Genomic DNA, 15,506 nt, shown 5'->3' with positions numbered 1-15,506 from the left:
AGAATCCTTTTATCAAGCTTTATTGTCATCATAAAACAAGGCAAAGGTTATTCACAGATGATCAGTCCGGTAAGCGTGGTACAGAAGGATAAGGCAAAGGCAGGTCAGGAACAATCTGAGGTCAGGACAGGCAGCAGGCAAGAGTAGTCATAACCAATCCAAGTTCAGGGCAGGCGGAGTTCAGGCAGAATCGGGTATCAGACTGGGTTGTTATTAGTAATAACACAACAGGTTAATATGAACCAAGACAGAGAATGTACCCAAGCACACTGTACAGAGGCTTTTAGCGGGCAATGGTGTCCAGGACAGGTTCCCCTTAAATAGCCAGGGTGCCCAATGACCTTGCGCCACCTGGCGCCATTTGATTGGAGGAAGACTGAATTGCAGGGGATTTAAACTAACTGTGTCCCGCCCTGTGGCGAGGCAGCCGAGTGGGGGGTACAAGGGGCACACGTGGTGGCACACGCACCTCTTCCCACAGCACCCCTGGGACGTGCCCTACTTTGCACATGCGCAGGAGTGCTGGGAACAAGACTTTCTCCGTTCACGTTCAAAGGGATGCTGGGGATCCCCCCTACAGGGAGGGACACGCCTGCTGCAGAAGCGTCTCCCTTGCTGGCTGTGATCCCCAGGGACGCCGCGGGCTCACTGGAAAGGTAAATTCCTTATACAATGTCCTTTCTTACCCTAAGTAATGTTATAAAAAAAAGCCCTTGATTTTATTATGCAGTCCAGTTGTGGGCAGAAGTGTACAAAAAAAGGATGATGAGTAACTTGAAGGAAGGGGAACTAATATTGAGAAAGGAGAAACTTAGCTAAAAATAAATAAATAAATATTATGAATATTAATAAAATACATAAAAGCAAACTGAACCACGCTTTATAAGCAGTAAGTTCAGCTTTACACTGCATTACCTGGTTGAAGTTGGTGGATATGTGTTTTTTAAATCTACATTATTCATGCAATATTCATGCAGTTTGAAGAAAATGGGACAGTCAGGACTGGACATTGCTGTCAGGAAACTGGAGTATTCAGAAGGTGGTCAGCAATGACAGGCTCTATGTTTCTAACATTAAATTTATTAAAAATTGTCCTCATTATTTTCAATACAAAATTATTTTTTTCTCTGTACTCTGTACATCTAACCCCTCTGGAAAAAGCTCCTGTTGTTTGCATGCTTTGCTTCTTAGACTCCCAAAGGTTTTGCAATTGTATTCTACAACACAGCATGAATGTGTCACTATTGTGTAAAGGTTTTTTAGTTGTTCTTTCCCTTAGACAAAGATTCTAGTCTCCCCCTGTATTCTTGAACCAGTTTTCCCACTTGAGCAACAGTGTGTCGCGCAGCCAACTGTAATTTTGGACTTTTGAGTCCTGACCTGCCATCTTGAGACACAAACTGGTTGCCCATTATTTCAGTTGGTGTTCCCATTGCAAGTTATTTAGCGATAACCCGCTTCTGTGTGTTCTGTGTGCTCTGCCATCCCAGTAGGTGGTACCTCTTGAAAAGACAACATTAATAGCTGTGAAACGGGTTGAGTAAGACAGGCTCTACATATGATATGTAATTATGAGTTACAGCCATAAATGCAAGCCAGAGTCTTGGGAGTCTATCATTCATCTGTTTTAAATATTTTGGTCTGTCTCCTGCCAGTCAAGACACTGACTACTACATACTATTTGCTAGATACTTCCCGCAACATTGCCCATCAGACAATTGTGTGAATACACTAAACATCTTCACCTAAGAGGTATCCTTTATAATGTACCTTTCTATCAAGGTTACCGTATACTTTTCCTCTATGAATTTCCTGAGGAAGTCATTTGGCAAAATACGTCGGGTTAAGAGACGCTTCACTCACACCTTTTAATGCAACTCCTAGAAATAGGGAGCCTCTGTATGGATAGGAGCTCATTATTTCCATTAAATTGTGAATCGGAATGACCACAGTTATTATCTATGTTACAAGTCTATGTTTCATTTATTTGACTTGAATATAATGTTAGCATCAAGAAGAAGCACGCTCCTTTTACACCCTCGTCAGCTGTTTCCACATAGATGTCTATAGAACCTGTTCTATTAACCGCTTATACAATAGAGCCCCCCCGACAGAGTGGAGAGGGTGTCAGCAGTAAGCTTGTGTTGAGTCCACTGATTATTTTGCCCTTCCTCTGATCCGTCAGAACAATAACCCACAAAAAACGGATCCTGTCTGTGGAACATATACCTTCACAAGGTCAGCATTTGCTCAATAATCCATCAGTATTGCTAATGCCAAAAAAAACAGGAGTGGATCCAAAACAGAGATGATACGTGAATGGAATGTTTGCATGTCTTCTGTGTTTTGTACCAACTCCTGCTTTTGGCTACCAAATCATAAGCCAATTCTGATGGGACTATACAGGCCTTATAGCTGCTACACAGACAGGATCCGTTGTGTGTCTCATTTTTCCTTCCTTCTGACAGATCAAAAGAAGGGAGTCATGGAGTGGGGAGGGTGGGAGAACAGCTTGAGAAGTCCACAGAGTGGCACAATCACATAGTGGTGAGGTGGAAGCAGCATGAGGAGACCACAGAGTGGCCCAATGAGAAAGTCTGGAGGTGGTGGCAGCATTAGGAGGAGGTTAACATGGCCATATGTATAATATGTGGGCAGAAGGTGAAGCGTGGCCAGGGTGCCAATGTTGTCCCCACGGCCCTGCGTCAACATATGCAGCGTCACAGCGTCATGCACTTCACTGTTGCAGTTATTTGTGGTGAAAGCGTTTAGTGGCCTATTTCTTTACAAAAAGAAAAATATATTCTCAGTTCACTTCTGCAGTTATATGTGGTGAAAGTGTTTAGTGACGTATTTGAGTACAAAAAGAAAAATATAAACACAGTTCACCGTTGCAGTTATATGTGGTGAAAGTGTTTAGTGGCCTATTTCAGTACAAAAAGAAAAATATATACGCAGTTCACTGTTGCAGTTATTTGTGGTGAAAGCATTTAGTGGCCTATTTCAGTACAAAAAAATATATATTCTCAGTTAACTTCTGCAGTTATTTGTGGTAAAAGCGTTTAATGACCTATTTGAGTACAAAAAGAAAAATATATACACAGTTCACTGTTGCAGTTATTTGTGGTAAAAGCGTTTAGTGGCCTATTTCAGTACAAAAATATATTCTCAGTTAACTTCTGCAGTTAGTGATATATTTGAGTATCAGGCGGAGACCACATAGTGGCACAATGACAGAGTCTGGAGGTGGCGGCAGCATCAGGAGGCTACAGAGTGGGACAATGACAGAGCCTAGAGCTGGCAGCGGCAGCAGCAGCATCAGGGGGAGACCACAGAATGAAAGAGCCTGGAGGTAGCAGCAGCATCAGGAGGATACAGAGTGGCTCAATGACACAGAGGAGTGGCAAAGGCCTAAATGTTTCTGGCGCAGGCAGAGGTCGCAGCAGAGTAAAGGGGGCGTGTCAGCAGGAGTCGCAGCGAGAGGCCTGATCTCCCGGTGTCATCTAGTGGTTGTGTCTTGACCAGCAACCCAGCGGTTCTTGATTGGTTCACAAAGGTCATCCACTTCATCCCAAGTGACATCAGACATCCCCAGCCAATAGTCGGTGGGTTCGTCAGACACAACCCTTAGTTGCACGGCCCGGGTACAGGCCCTATGCCCTCACCTCTCTTCAACCTGCCTCTGTCCTTTGCTGTTCCCTCAGCCACAAAGGTATTGTATGCTGTGGGCTCAGCTCCACTATACAGCGAGGATGAGCTAGTAGAGGACAGTCAGCATCTACTGCCCAGCCAAGATCTGGAGGAGTTATCCGCTGCTTCCTCCGCTAGGCGGGCAAGTAGTGATGAGGAGAGCGGCGGTTTTGAGGGGAGGTGGTGTTGCGAGCAGTCAGCCTCCTGACCCAGAGACCATTGAGGAGGACATCAGTGACGTGCATACACTACTCGATGATGATGAAGCCAATCGTACTTGGTAGCCGGGTGAAGAAGGGGCTTTATCATCATCAGGAGAAGAGGAAGGCAGCTTGCCCATGAGGCAGCGGCTGAACCAGCAAGGTGGTGGCATGGCTGGGAGTCAGCAGCGTGGCAGCAGTGGGAGGTCGGGAGCCAAACGTGCCCGGGGTAGATCACCTGCTTCACATTAGCCTACCTGCCCGGGAAGTAGTGGGGCAGGGGTTCACAGAGGCAGCGGCAGTAGCAGTCAGTCAGTGCAGAGTGTTGGGGGAAAAATCGCCTACTCGGCGGTGTGACAGTTTTTTGTTGGACAGAAGGTGAAATGTGGCCAGGGTGCCAATGTTGGCACCACAGCCCTGCGTCAACATATGCAGCATCACCATAAAGTGGCCTGGGAGTTGCAGTTATTTGTGGTAAAAGCGTTTAGTGGCCTATTTCAGTACAAAACGAAAAATAATTTCTCAGTTCACTTCTGCAGTTATATGTGGTGAAAGCGTTTAGTGACATATTTGAGTACAAAATGAAAAATATATACGCACTTCACTGTTGCAGTTATTTGTGGTTAAAGTAGTGTGGTTAGTGAAGTATACGAGTATCAGGATGAGACCACATAGTGGCACAATGATGGAGGTGGCGGCAGCATCAGGAGGTTACAGAGTGGCACAATGATAGGGCCCAGAGGTGGCGGCGGCAGCAGCAGCATCAGGCGGAGACCACAGAGTGGCACAATGACAGAGTCATGAGTCGTGGCTCCGATGTGGTGGTCCAACCTGCATGCACCTGCATGCACCGGCATGCACCGGCTTTCAGGCAGTCAAGGGTCCACCAACTCAGCCGAAGGAAGCTGTATGTCATTTCCATTATCTGCTGGTCCAGATACTCCTTCTCCTCCTCCTCCTACTCCTCATCCAGTCATTCCATCAGCAATCGATCACCGAAGCGATTGCCAAGAGACAACAGTATGCGTGCACTCATCCAACGGTGAAGAATCTGAATGTGCTCCTGTCCAAGTTGCTGGTGCTGCAGTCCCTCCCTTTCCAAGTGGTGGACTCTGCACCTTTCAGAGAACTGATGGCTTGTGCTAAGCCAAGGTGGAAAGTCCAAAGCCGTCATTTCCTTGAGAAAAAGGCAGTACCAACCCTGCACAAATATGTAGAACAGAAGATGGGCCAGTCCTTGAGCCTGTCGGTGTCTGCCAAAGTCCATGGCAGCGTCGACGTGTGGAGCTGTAACTACGGTCAGGGACAATACATGTCCTTTAAGGCCCATTGGGTAAATGTGGTTCCTGCACATCCACACCAGCAACTTGGCCAGGAGACACCACTTTCACCTCCACGTTCTCACGCCGCTGGTCCTTCGACAATGTCCGCCTCTGCCTCCTCGTCCTCTACTGTGTCCTCAGCCTCCACCTCAGGGACAATTCATATTGCCCCTCCAGCATAGCACATGTGCAGTGCATGGCGGTGTCACGCTGTTCTGCACCTGGTTTGTCTGGGTGAACGGATTCACACAGGGGAGGAACTGCTCCGTGTGATTCAGCAAGAAATCGAATCCTGGCATTCTCTGCAACAACTCAAAATCGGGACCATGGTGACTGACAACAGGAAGAACATGGTGTCGGCGCTCAGTCAAGGAAGGCTAAGCCATGTGCCCTGCATGGCACACTTCTTCAATCTGGTTGTCAAGCGGTTCCTGAAGTCTTCCACCCATCTACAAGACATCATAAAAATGGCCAGGAAACTTTGCATACACTTCAGTTACTCGTACATTGCAAAGCACACCCTCCTTAAGCTGCAGCGGCTGAATGGCATCTCCCAACATAGGCTGATATGCGACGTATCCACACGTTGGAATTCCATCCTCCATATGTTGGACTCTCGCTACCGGTCCAAAATGGGGGCCTTTTTTACACCCACTGAGAGGGAGGACAAACTGAACTACTACATAGACATTCTATGTAGTCAGAAGGCTGCTTTCTATCTGCGCCATCATCCATCCTCTCGCAGGTCTGAATAGGGGGGCCCTCTGCACTCACATTCCACTGCCATGGCTGCTGGGAAGGTGTGGGGTGGCAGGAGCAGTACCAGCTCCATCAGCATAAGCCTAAGTCTAAAGTCGCTGTTGAGCAGTTTTCTTCACCCGCATAGTGAAGAAACTACTCACCAGCTGCTAAACCGGAGCAGAACCTGAACCAGCAGGTGGTGGTATACTTGGAGTGCACCCTGCCAGCCGTCATTAAAGATCCACTGGACTACTGGGCAGCCAAACTGGATTTGTGACTGCAACTGGTCGTGTTTTTCCTGGAAAAGCTGTCCTAGCCGGCCAGTAGTGTGGAATCGGAGCGGGTGTTTAGTGCGGTGGGGGCCATAGTTACCACAAAAAGAACTGGCCTGTCCACCCAAAAAGGGGAGAGACTGACCTTTGTCAAGATGAATCATGCATGGATCAGCCAGGATTTCCACCCACCAATGCCTGCTGCATCTGATTAGATGATCCATGCCACCAGACCCAAATCTTGACAAAAGAGACCAGTTTCTTCTGGCTACCTGCCTCAACTACTACTCTGATGCTGCCACCGGCCTGATACCACACATCAGATGCCAAGTGCTCCTTCTTCCGTCCACTTTTGTCAGCGGGTACTGGTATTGCTATTCACCACCCCACTCTGTCACCGGGTTACTTTGTGGCCTCCTGATGCTGCTGCTGCCATTGCCATACTATGTCACCTTGCCACTCTGTGGTCTCCTGATGCTGCTGCTGCCATCTCCAGACTATGTCACCTTGCCACTCTGTGGTCTCCTGATGCTGCTGCTGATGCTGCCATATCCACACTATGTCACCTTGCCACTCTGTGGTATCCTACTGATGCTGCTGCTGCCATCTCCACACTATGTCACCTTACCACTCTGTGGCCCCGCCTGATGCTGCTGCCGCCACCACCACCTCTAGACTCTGTCATCATGCCACTCTGTAGCCTCCTTCTGATAGTCAAATACGTCACTAAACGCTTAACACATATAACTGCAGAAGTGAACTGAGAATATATTTTTCTTTTTGTACTGAAATAAACGCTTTCACCACAAATAACTGCAACAGTGAACTGCGTATATTATTTTCTTTTTGTACTCAAATACGTCACTAAACACTTTCACCACAAAAAACTGCAACAGTGAAGTGCGTATATATATATATTTTTTTGTACTGAAATAGGCCACTAAATGCTTTCACCACAAACAACTGCAACAGTGAACTGCGTATATAGTTTTCTGGATATTTAAATTGCTGGAATGACAGAGCTGTATATTGGATATTTGGATCCCCAAATAATCTTTTCCTGCACTTGTAAATCGCTTTTCTAGCACTGTCTCTAGCGCCTTCTGACGTCTCTCCCTGCACTAAAATACTGTAAAAAAATTCCTCCCTATCCTTTCCCTGCACTTATAAATTATTTTTTAAGTTTTTTTCTCATAATGAGGATTTTGCTATCACTCTCCCTAGCACCTGTACACGTCTCTTCCTGCAATCAGAATGCTGTAAAATGTCTTCATCCAAGATGGCTGAGGCTATTTATAGGGCTGTCTGGCTGCTGATTGGCTGCATGCATGGCAATGCATGCAGCCGCCTTCCCAGAGTTCCTTGCCCCATGTCCTCACACATGTAGCCGCCATTTTAGGAAAAATTGTGATTCATTACCACAAATCGCGGAGAAATTCGGACTCGTTGCAAATCTAATTTTTCCTGAAATTCGGATCGAATTCCACTTCATCAGCTTCGATTTGCTCATCTCTAATTATAAATATTCGGTAGTCTCATATCCTCCTTTGGCTTAAAGTACCACCTGTATGCTGATGACACCCAAATTTATCTGTCCACCCCTGACCTGTCTCCCTCAGTCCTGGATAAGGTCTCATGCTGCCTGTCGGCCATCTCATCATGGAAGGGCAACTAAACTAATAAAAGGAATGGAGGAGCTCAGCTATGAGGAGAGATTAGCTGAACTGAATCTATTCTCCCTTGAGAAGAGATGTTTAAGGTGGGATATGATCAAAATGTATAAATTATATAAATGGTCTATATAGAGAACTCTCTTCCCCATTATTCACTTCGAAATCATTACAAAGAACAAGAGGGTATTTTTGTTTCTGGAGGAAAAGAAGTTTAAGCTCTAAATAAGGAAGGGATTCATCACTTTAAGGTCTGTGAAAAATGTGGAATAGGTTTCAGCAACTACTATAAATTGCTTTAGGAAAAAGCAGAATGCTTTTCTAGAAGTACAGAAAATAACTGGGTACCAAATGTTTAAACAAATTACACCAGAATGCCTCATGGGACAAGGAGTAAATTGACCTGTTTATAAAGGGTTTTATTGCCTTCCTTTGGATTTACCTTTTATATACAGTTTTATCTGGAGTATATTTATTCCCCTAGGTTGAACTTGATAGTCTTTTTCAAGTTGACTAACACTTTAAATATATATAAAATGTAATTAAAGAAATAAATGCATGAAGAACAAGAAGACATCTTTTACCTTAACTTTTGGCAATGTTACTTCATAGTTGTGTTGTTCAGCAACATATTTATTTTCACAAACCAAACTTGGGGTTTCTAAAAGAAAAAATACAATCTAGATATTAATGTGGAACATCCAATTTTCATTCACTATGATATGGTCTGAAATAAACAGGTACACAATACAAAAACCAGAAATACAAAACTAGTTGTTACTGGATTTTTACAAAGTCAACCAAAGTCAACAAAGTCAACCTTCTTCAAATAAAGTGATAATCAAAGGGAAACAAATGTTGTTATCCAGTGTTTACTGTACAAGCAGAATAGGTAAAACCCTAATCTGTTTTGATCTGAAAGAAATACCCTAGCAAATAATATATAGAATATAATATATTTATCATTTGATTCATTTAAAAATACGTATTTTTTACACGTTTTTGTTACAATAGTAGAAAAGGGACAAAAGAGAAAAATTTAACTTGGCAATACAAGGGGAACAGTTGCTGAAACCTATTGGCAATGGGAGTAGGCATCATAAATACATTCTTGCAATGGTTCTGATTTAATAAAGCTCCCCAAGGCAAGAGAAGAGAGACTATCATGGGGGTGATAGTGCAAAACTGGAATACATTTTTAAAAAATCGTTTCCTGTTTCTTAGTAAATACTTCAATCGTAATTCAGATCCATTCTAGGTTTCCTTGATCACCCAGGTACTCCCATGATAGTCTATATTCTCCAATCTTGGGGAGCTTTATTAAATCAGGCCCAGTGTGTTGGAATTCTAATTGGTATTTATGTGGAAAAAGTTTTATATTTTCCTATAATAGGTAGTATTTTATTTTAACCTCTTATTAAGATTTGGTTAACTCCCATAAACTCTTATTAATTTCAACCATCTTCTCCCTAGCACCATCATTTTAGTTACTTTTTTACTTTGCTTTATTTTTAAACTTGTTGCAAAAGTAAAAGACTTTCATATAAAAGGACCAATTCCTCTTACATTTTTATAAAGACTACATGTCATAAGGTGGTTTTGTGCTCTTCCAACAAATAATGCTAAAATGTCATTACATGGGCCCTGTAGCACTCTGGCCAATGCTGCTGTTATAATGTCTCTCCAGGGGTTGACCCATTATAACCTGGGCTCAGAAAAAGAAGGCTAAAGAGGACTAGGAAGAATTACTGTAGTAGTAATGTTGCATTGAAGGTGAGTATTGCAATAAAAACTACTTTTTTATGTTTGCCTGACTGCAGCAAGCAGAGTTTCTTACAAAGTACACACAATTCAGAGTTGTAACGGCTTCCTTAGGGTTCTGTTTTAAGACCAGCTTAGTGCCTTTGCTATGGGCAACACTGAACTTTTCAGACATATGGTTTACATGATACATTATGATGGATGGTAATGGTAAACAAGAACCACATACTCCTTTTTGTCCTTATAATAAGGTAGACAATGACTTCAAGGATCAATAATCCACCAACTGTTCCAATGACTATAGCAGCAGTTTGCCCAATGCCAAGTCCACTCCCAGAGGGGCACATAGTCTGAGACAGATTTGAAGCTGTGGGATAAATAGGACAGGTTGATGTAAATAACAAGTTAAAACAACAAATCACTATTTTATTTTGGTATATAAATGTAAATTATGCTTATTGAGTAAAATGATTAGAGTTTAATCATATCCAAGTCTTCAAAACAATGGTCAACATGTTCCTGTAAATACCAATATAATTTATTTATATATATTCTAATTTTATATACCACCTTTACCATGCCTCTTGAGTACACTCCATTAACAGATCTTCGGAGTGTTTGATTTTTTTGGGATGAAGGGTTTCTTTTGTTCATTATTTAAATATCTGCCAAGAACATTAAGCTGTAGTTATAAAACAGGGAATTTGCCATTCCCTCAAACATTCCCTTGTGGGAAATAATTACTGTTGTTAAAACACATGGACCTGGAAAATTCATATGTGGGAATGTTTGAGAGAATGTCTGATTTCCCATTTTATAAATAGTGTCCTTTGTGTTGGAACTCATGTTGCCAGAATTCTATGACTGTACAGTTGGCAGGCAGTGGTTGTTACCAATGCTTACTTCCTTTTTTCCATGTTTTGTTTACATAAGTTTATTTATAGTGATATCTGGTTTGTCAATAATGTTTTTTTAATGTTGGTTGTTATGTGGCTTAAATTTATAGAGAATATTAAAAAAATGTTCTAGCAAGTAGAATTCCTAGAATTTGGTTTTTGAATTCCTAGCAGTTTGATTCTCTTTTGTGGAATTGGTTCAAACATTTTAAATTCTGAATTCCCTGAATTTTGAATACAATTTATTGATACCTATTAACCTATTGACACCATATTGAACCTGATTACAATTATCTTTATTATAATTTTTTTGTGATCCAGGAAATCCATGCAAATTACAAAATGTAATTTTTATTGGCTTTATTTTATTACAGCAATGCATACAGTACAAGTTTTTTGAAATTGCCGTTAAAGGGATGTTGCTTTTAAATGCTTCTGTATTATATTTAGGTGAAGCCGATAAAGGGACAATTTATCCTACCATAGATCTTGAATATACAAGATTCCAAACCTAGTAAAGTACTTGGCATTCTTCCTACAGTTAAGGGAAAAAGGTCAGTCTTTTGGGGACAGTAAGGCGCATATTTGGCACAACTGGTTGGCAAGAAACATGAAAGAAGCCATCTCTATACAATTGCTTAAAGATGAGTCCCAGAATTTTATAACCTTTTATGGTACATAATGTTAAATTGCTGTGAAAAGCCTTCTGTAGTTTGTTGGTCAACTTCTCTTTAACTGGAATAATAGCAGATTACTCTGGTATGATAGTGAAACTCTTCTAAACATCTTTTCCTAAACTGAGATTGGACAATATAAGGTGGGTTGTGGGAAATTGTTGTTTTTCAACACCAGCAAATGGACAGCTTTGGTCGTCTGATGAAGTGAAGAGTAGAGATTTGTTATATGCTTACAAATCTTCTAATTGTAGAAATAAACATTTCTTAAGCGTTGTACAACAGCTGGGTTTGGGTGTGATTTTTCTCTTTCTCTGTGCTTTGGAAACATTTTTGAACTTACCACTGTCTGCATTCACAAAAAAGAAAGCACTGGCAGATTGTTGGGTTATTGGGTTCCTGACCAAACATGTGAAATTCCACTCAGTCTCCAGCTTTGCTGCATTGATATGGAATGTATTTATCTGGGCAGTTAAATATGTTCCATTAAGCCACTGGTAGCTGGGCGGTGGAACAGAATCAGCAGAACATGTTAATAAAATGACAGAATGTTCAAGAATCTGGCTTTTTATTCTTACATTTTCTGGGCCATCTGCAATAGAAAACAAAGTCACTGGTGTCAGTATAGCAGTGGCGAAAGTAATTATATTAGTAGCAAAGAAGGTACATTGTAAGTGGAACTTCAGCCAAGATGAAAGTAAATAAATTGAATTACCATTGAAAATTTCCTTGTATACAGTGGGTACAATGGCTGCTTTGTTTTCTGCAACACATGGGTTGAGTATGTGATCTGTAACAAGCTTATTATACTTTTATACAGCCAAAATCTTACTAAGCATTATTTTCCTTTACTGACATGAAAGTCCAAACTTAACTCAGATGTCTCTGAAATTGTACAGGCTTCAGGGGTAAAGCCTTGACCCCATAGCAAAATGTTGGATTACCACCTTCCCTAGAATCCCTATAAAAAATGTTATAACTGGTAAAACTTCTTACTGTCCTAAGGTGTACATATCAATCCCACCTCTACGTTCCAGACACACACCACAATTCCAATCGAAGCTTTAGGGAAACAAGGACCAAGTACAGCAATTTTCCTTAACCCTTGCTGAAACACATGCTCTCTCTCAAGGTTGTGAACTATTCTTAACTTCTTAACCAAATACCAGCATTAATGTACCATTGGGACATCTCTAGAATTGGAGATTTGTGGACAGCTTTGTCTATCCACTTCTAAGTACCACCAATTTTAGTTTTTGTATGACATGTCTCATTGGGTCGGATTTATTAACATTCTCAAAGGCTGGACAGGATAAACTTTCATCAGTGAACCTGGGTGATCCAGCAAACCTGAAATGACTTTTAGGCATACATAGTTAAATCTAAAACAAGCTAACCAAACACTGGAAAACACAAAATTGGAACCATTCCCTTATAATTTACACCAAAACAAAAAGTTGTCCTCATTACTTACAAGCAACGGTCAATGTGTAGGGATCACTGGTCATACTACTGACTGAGTTCTCAATTGTACACTGATAGTTTCCTGAGTTCATACGGGTAATTCTGGAGAAGGAGAGAGTCCTGTTATCTGAAGACAAGCTAGCTCCAGAAGAGACATTGCTCCATATTGTCCTCTCTGCACTGAATGAGTTGCAGGTCAGGGTAACTGCATCATTTTCCCTAGGGTTTGATGTTGAAGCCGTGATTGTAGGTTTACCAACCATATCTGTATAGGAAGGAAAATGGAAACAGATGGCAGACTACACAAAGATTATAATAATAATTTGATTACTTGACTTAATACCCATGAATGTTACAGGTATCAGAATTGTAACTTTAACATTTAACCATAATTTTTAGACATTTGTCAGATATTGGCCGAATTAGACATCTGTTGACTATTCAGTATCCTAAAACTCACATAAGAAGATCTTCCTCTAGAATCTGGGATTCCATTATTGGAACACTACCAGAGCTAAGAAATTGGACATTGCCTATTTTTAATTTTTTTTTCTTTTGGGGACAGTAAGATGCATATTTTCTTATCTTCATATTTTCTTATCTTAGTGTCCATGAAACATGAAAGAAGCCATCTCCATACAATTGTCTACAGGTATAGATTTCCTGACCTGTCATCTGTAGTTCATTGGTCAACTTCTTTTTTACTAAAACTACTGGTGAAATAAACATAGCTCAGATATAAAACCCTATGGACATAGTTTGTCCAGAGGAAGGCAAAAAAACCTAGTAAAATATGTTTCAGCAGGGGAAAAAAATTCCTTCCTGATTCCATGAGGCAATCGGATGTTCCACGGATGAACAGTCTCTGCTATCTTTACTTTAAAGCTTTAATACCCAGTTAAAATCTGTGCTTCTAGAAATTCATCCAGCTTTTTCTTAAAGCAATCTATAGTAGTTGCTGAAACTACTTCCTGAGGGTATAGATTTCACATTTTCACAGACTCTATAGTGAAGAATCCTTTCCTTATCCGGAACCTAAACTTCTTTTCCTCTAGACGCAAAGGGTGCCCTCTTGTTCTTTGTAATGAAGTGAATAGTTGGGAAAAGAGTTCTCTATATGGACCATTTATATATTTATACAGGGTGATCATATCCCCTCTTAAACTTCTCTTCTGAAGGGAGAATAGATTCAGTTCAGCTAATCTCTCCTCATAGCTGAGCTCCTCCATTCCTTTTATTAGTTTAGTTACCCTTCTCTGCACTCTCTCCAATTCCAAAATATCCCTTTGCCCAAAACTGCACTGCATATTCCAGATGTGGTCTGACCAATGCTTTGTACAGGGACAGGCCTATGTCTCAATCTCTTCAGTCTATTCCTCTTTTGATACAAGGAAGTATTTTGCTAGCTTTTGATATTGCAGCGTGGCATTGCATGTTATTTAATCTATGGTCTACCAGAACCCCCAGATCCTTTTCCATTTCTGACTTCCCCAAATCTATTCCCACTAGACAGTATGAAGCTTGCATGTTGTTAGCCCAAAAGTGCAAAACTTTACGTTTATCTATAATAAATGTCATTTGTCCCTTGGCTGCCCAATCAAACAGTTCATCTAGGTCTGCTTATAAACAGTAAATGTCCCAACACTGAACCCTGGGGTACACCACTATTAACCTTAGACCATTCCTACTCAATTAATTACTCAATAATTACAACTCTTTGATACAGTCTTTAAGCCAGATCTCTATCCATTTACAGATTGACTTTTCTAAACCTATTGACTCTAACTTGCATATTAACTGGGGGGTACAGTGTCAAACAATTTAGCAAAGTCCAAGTTTACTATATCAACATTCCACTGTCTAGTTGTTTACTTACTTCCTCATAAAAAGAGAGTAAAAGAAAAAGTTCTGAAAATGAAGCCACTAACAGAAACATAGTTTGTCAGGGGTTCTAACAATAAATACCCCATCACAAACTAGATGATCAAAAAGAAAGATTTGCCTATACATACACTAAATTAAAGCTCAATAGTTAGAAAATTTACTGTCACTAAAATTCCACTTTACCTTAGATGTATGTAACTTTTTACAGCCTTTGTACAGAAATCACTGAGCTCTACAGCAAATGTTGAATGACCCCCTTCTTTAACAAACCCATAAAAAACCCATAACCCATATATCACACGCTCTAGCACAAAGTGCCTGCCTATAGCATTATTTTGTTAATGTTGTATTTTATTTTTTTATTTTTAAAAATATTGCCTTTCTGAACCATCTTCTTATCTTCTGTAATAAAAGGCTTTATTTATAACACACCCCACTCACCTTTCCCTTTTTTCTTCAAGACTGTACATAATAAATATCCACAGTCTCTCCTGTTATGTTTTATCCCTTACATCTTTTACCATTTCTATTGTCTTTTGTCTCATTCTAAATTATTAATATATTTTTGTAAGTGAAGTCTTCATAACTAGATGACTTTTATGCATCCATAGGTAAATCTTAAACAAGCTAACCTATAATTGCTGCTTATGATATACACCAAAACAAAAAGTTGTCTTAGTTACTTACAAGCAACGGTCAATGTGTAGGGATCACTGGTCATACTACTGACTGGGTTCTCAGTTATACACTGATAGTTTCCTGAATTCATACGGGTAATTCTGGAGAAAGAGAGAGCCGTGTTATCTGAAGACAGTGTGGCTTCAGAGGGGACCCTGCTCCATATTGTCCTCTCTGCATGACTCGGGGAGCTCGGACCTTCTAGCCCATCCCTTATAAACACCATTGTCATAACTGCCTTCTACTACCAAACC

General features: G+C 41.0%; 1 protein-coding gene across 1 annotated transcript in view; it reads right to left on the bottom strand.

Moving 5' to 3' along the window:
• The window catches only part of LOC140341241 (uncharacterized), a 33,696-nt gene that overhangs the window by 12,125 nt on the left and 6,065 nt on the right, over positions 1-15,506 (bottom strand). The window contains exons 4-7 of the mRNA XM_072426803.1: positions 15,262-15,450; positions 12,701-12,955; positions 9,886-10,023; positions 8,480-8,556 (exon numbers count right to left, since the gene is read on the bottom strand). Of these exons, the coding sequence (XP_072282904.1) occupies positions 8,480-8,556; positions 9,886-10,023; positions 12,701-12,955; positions 15,262-15,450 (659 nt within the window). The remainder of the gene's footprint in view (positions 1-8,479; positions 8,557-9,885; positions 10,024-12,700; positions 12,956-15,261; positions 15,451-15,506) is intronic.

Source organism: Pyxicephalus adspersus, chromosome 11, assembly GCF_032062135.1.
Source record: "Pyxicephalus adspersus chromosome 11, UCB_Pads_2.0, whole genome shotgun sequence".
Taxonomy (NCBI): domain Eukaryota; kingdom Metazoa; phylum Chordata; class Amphibia; order Anura; family Pyxicephalidae; genus Pyxicephalus; species Pyxicephalus adspersus.
This window is presented reverse-complemented; position numbering and strand designations above follow the sequence as displayed.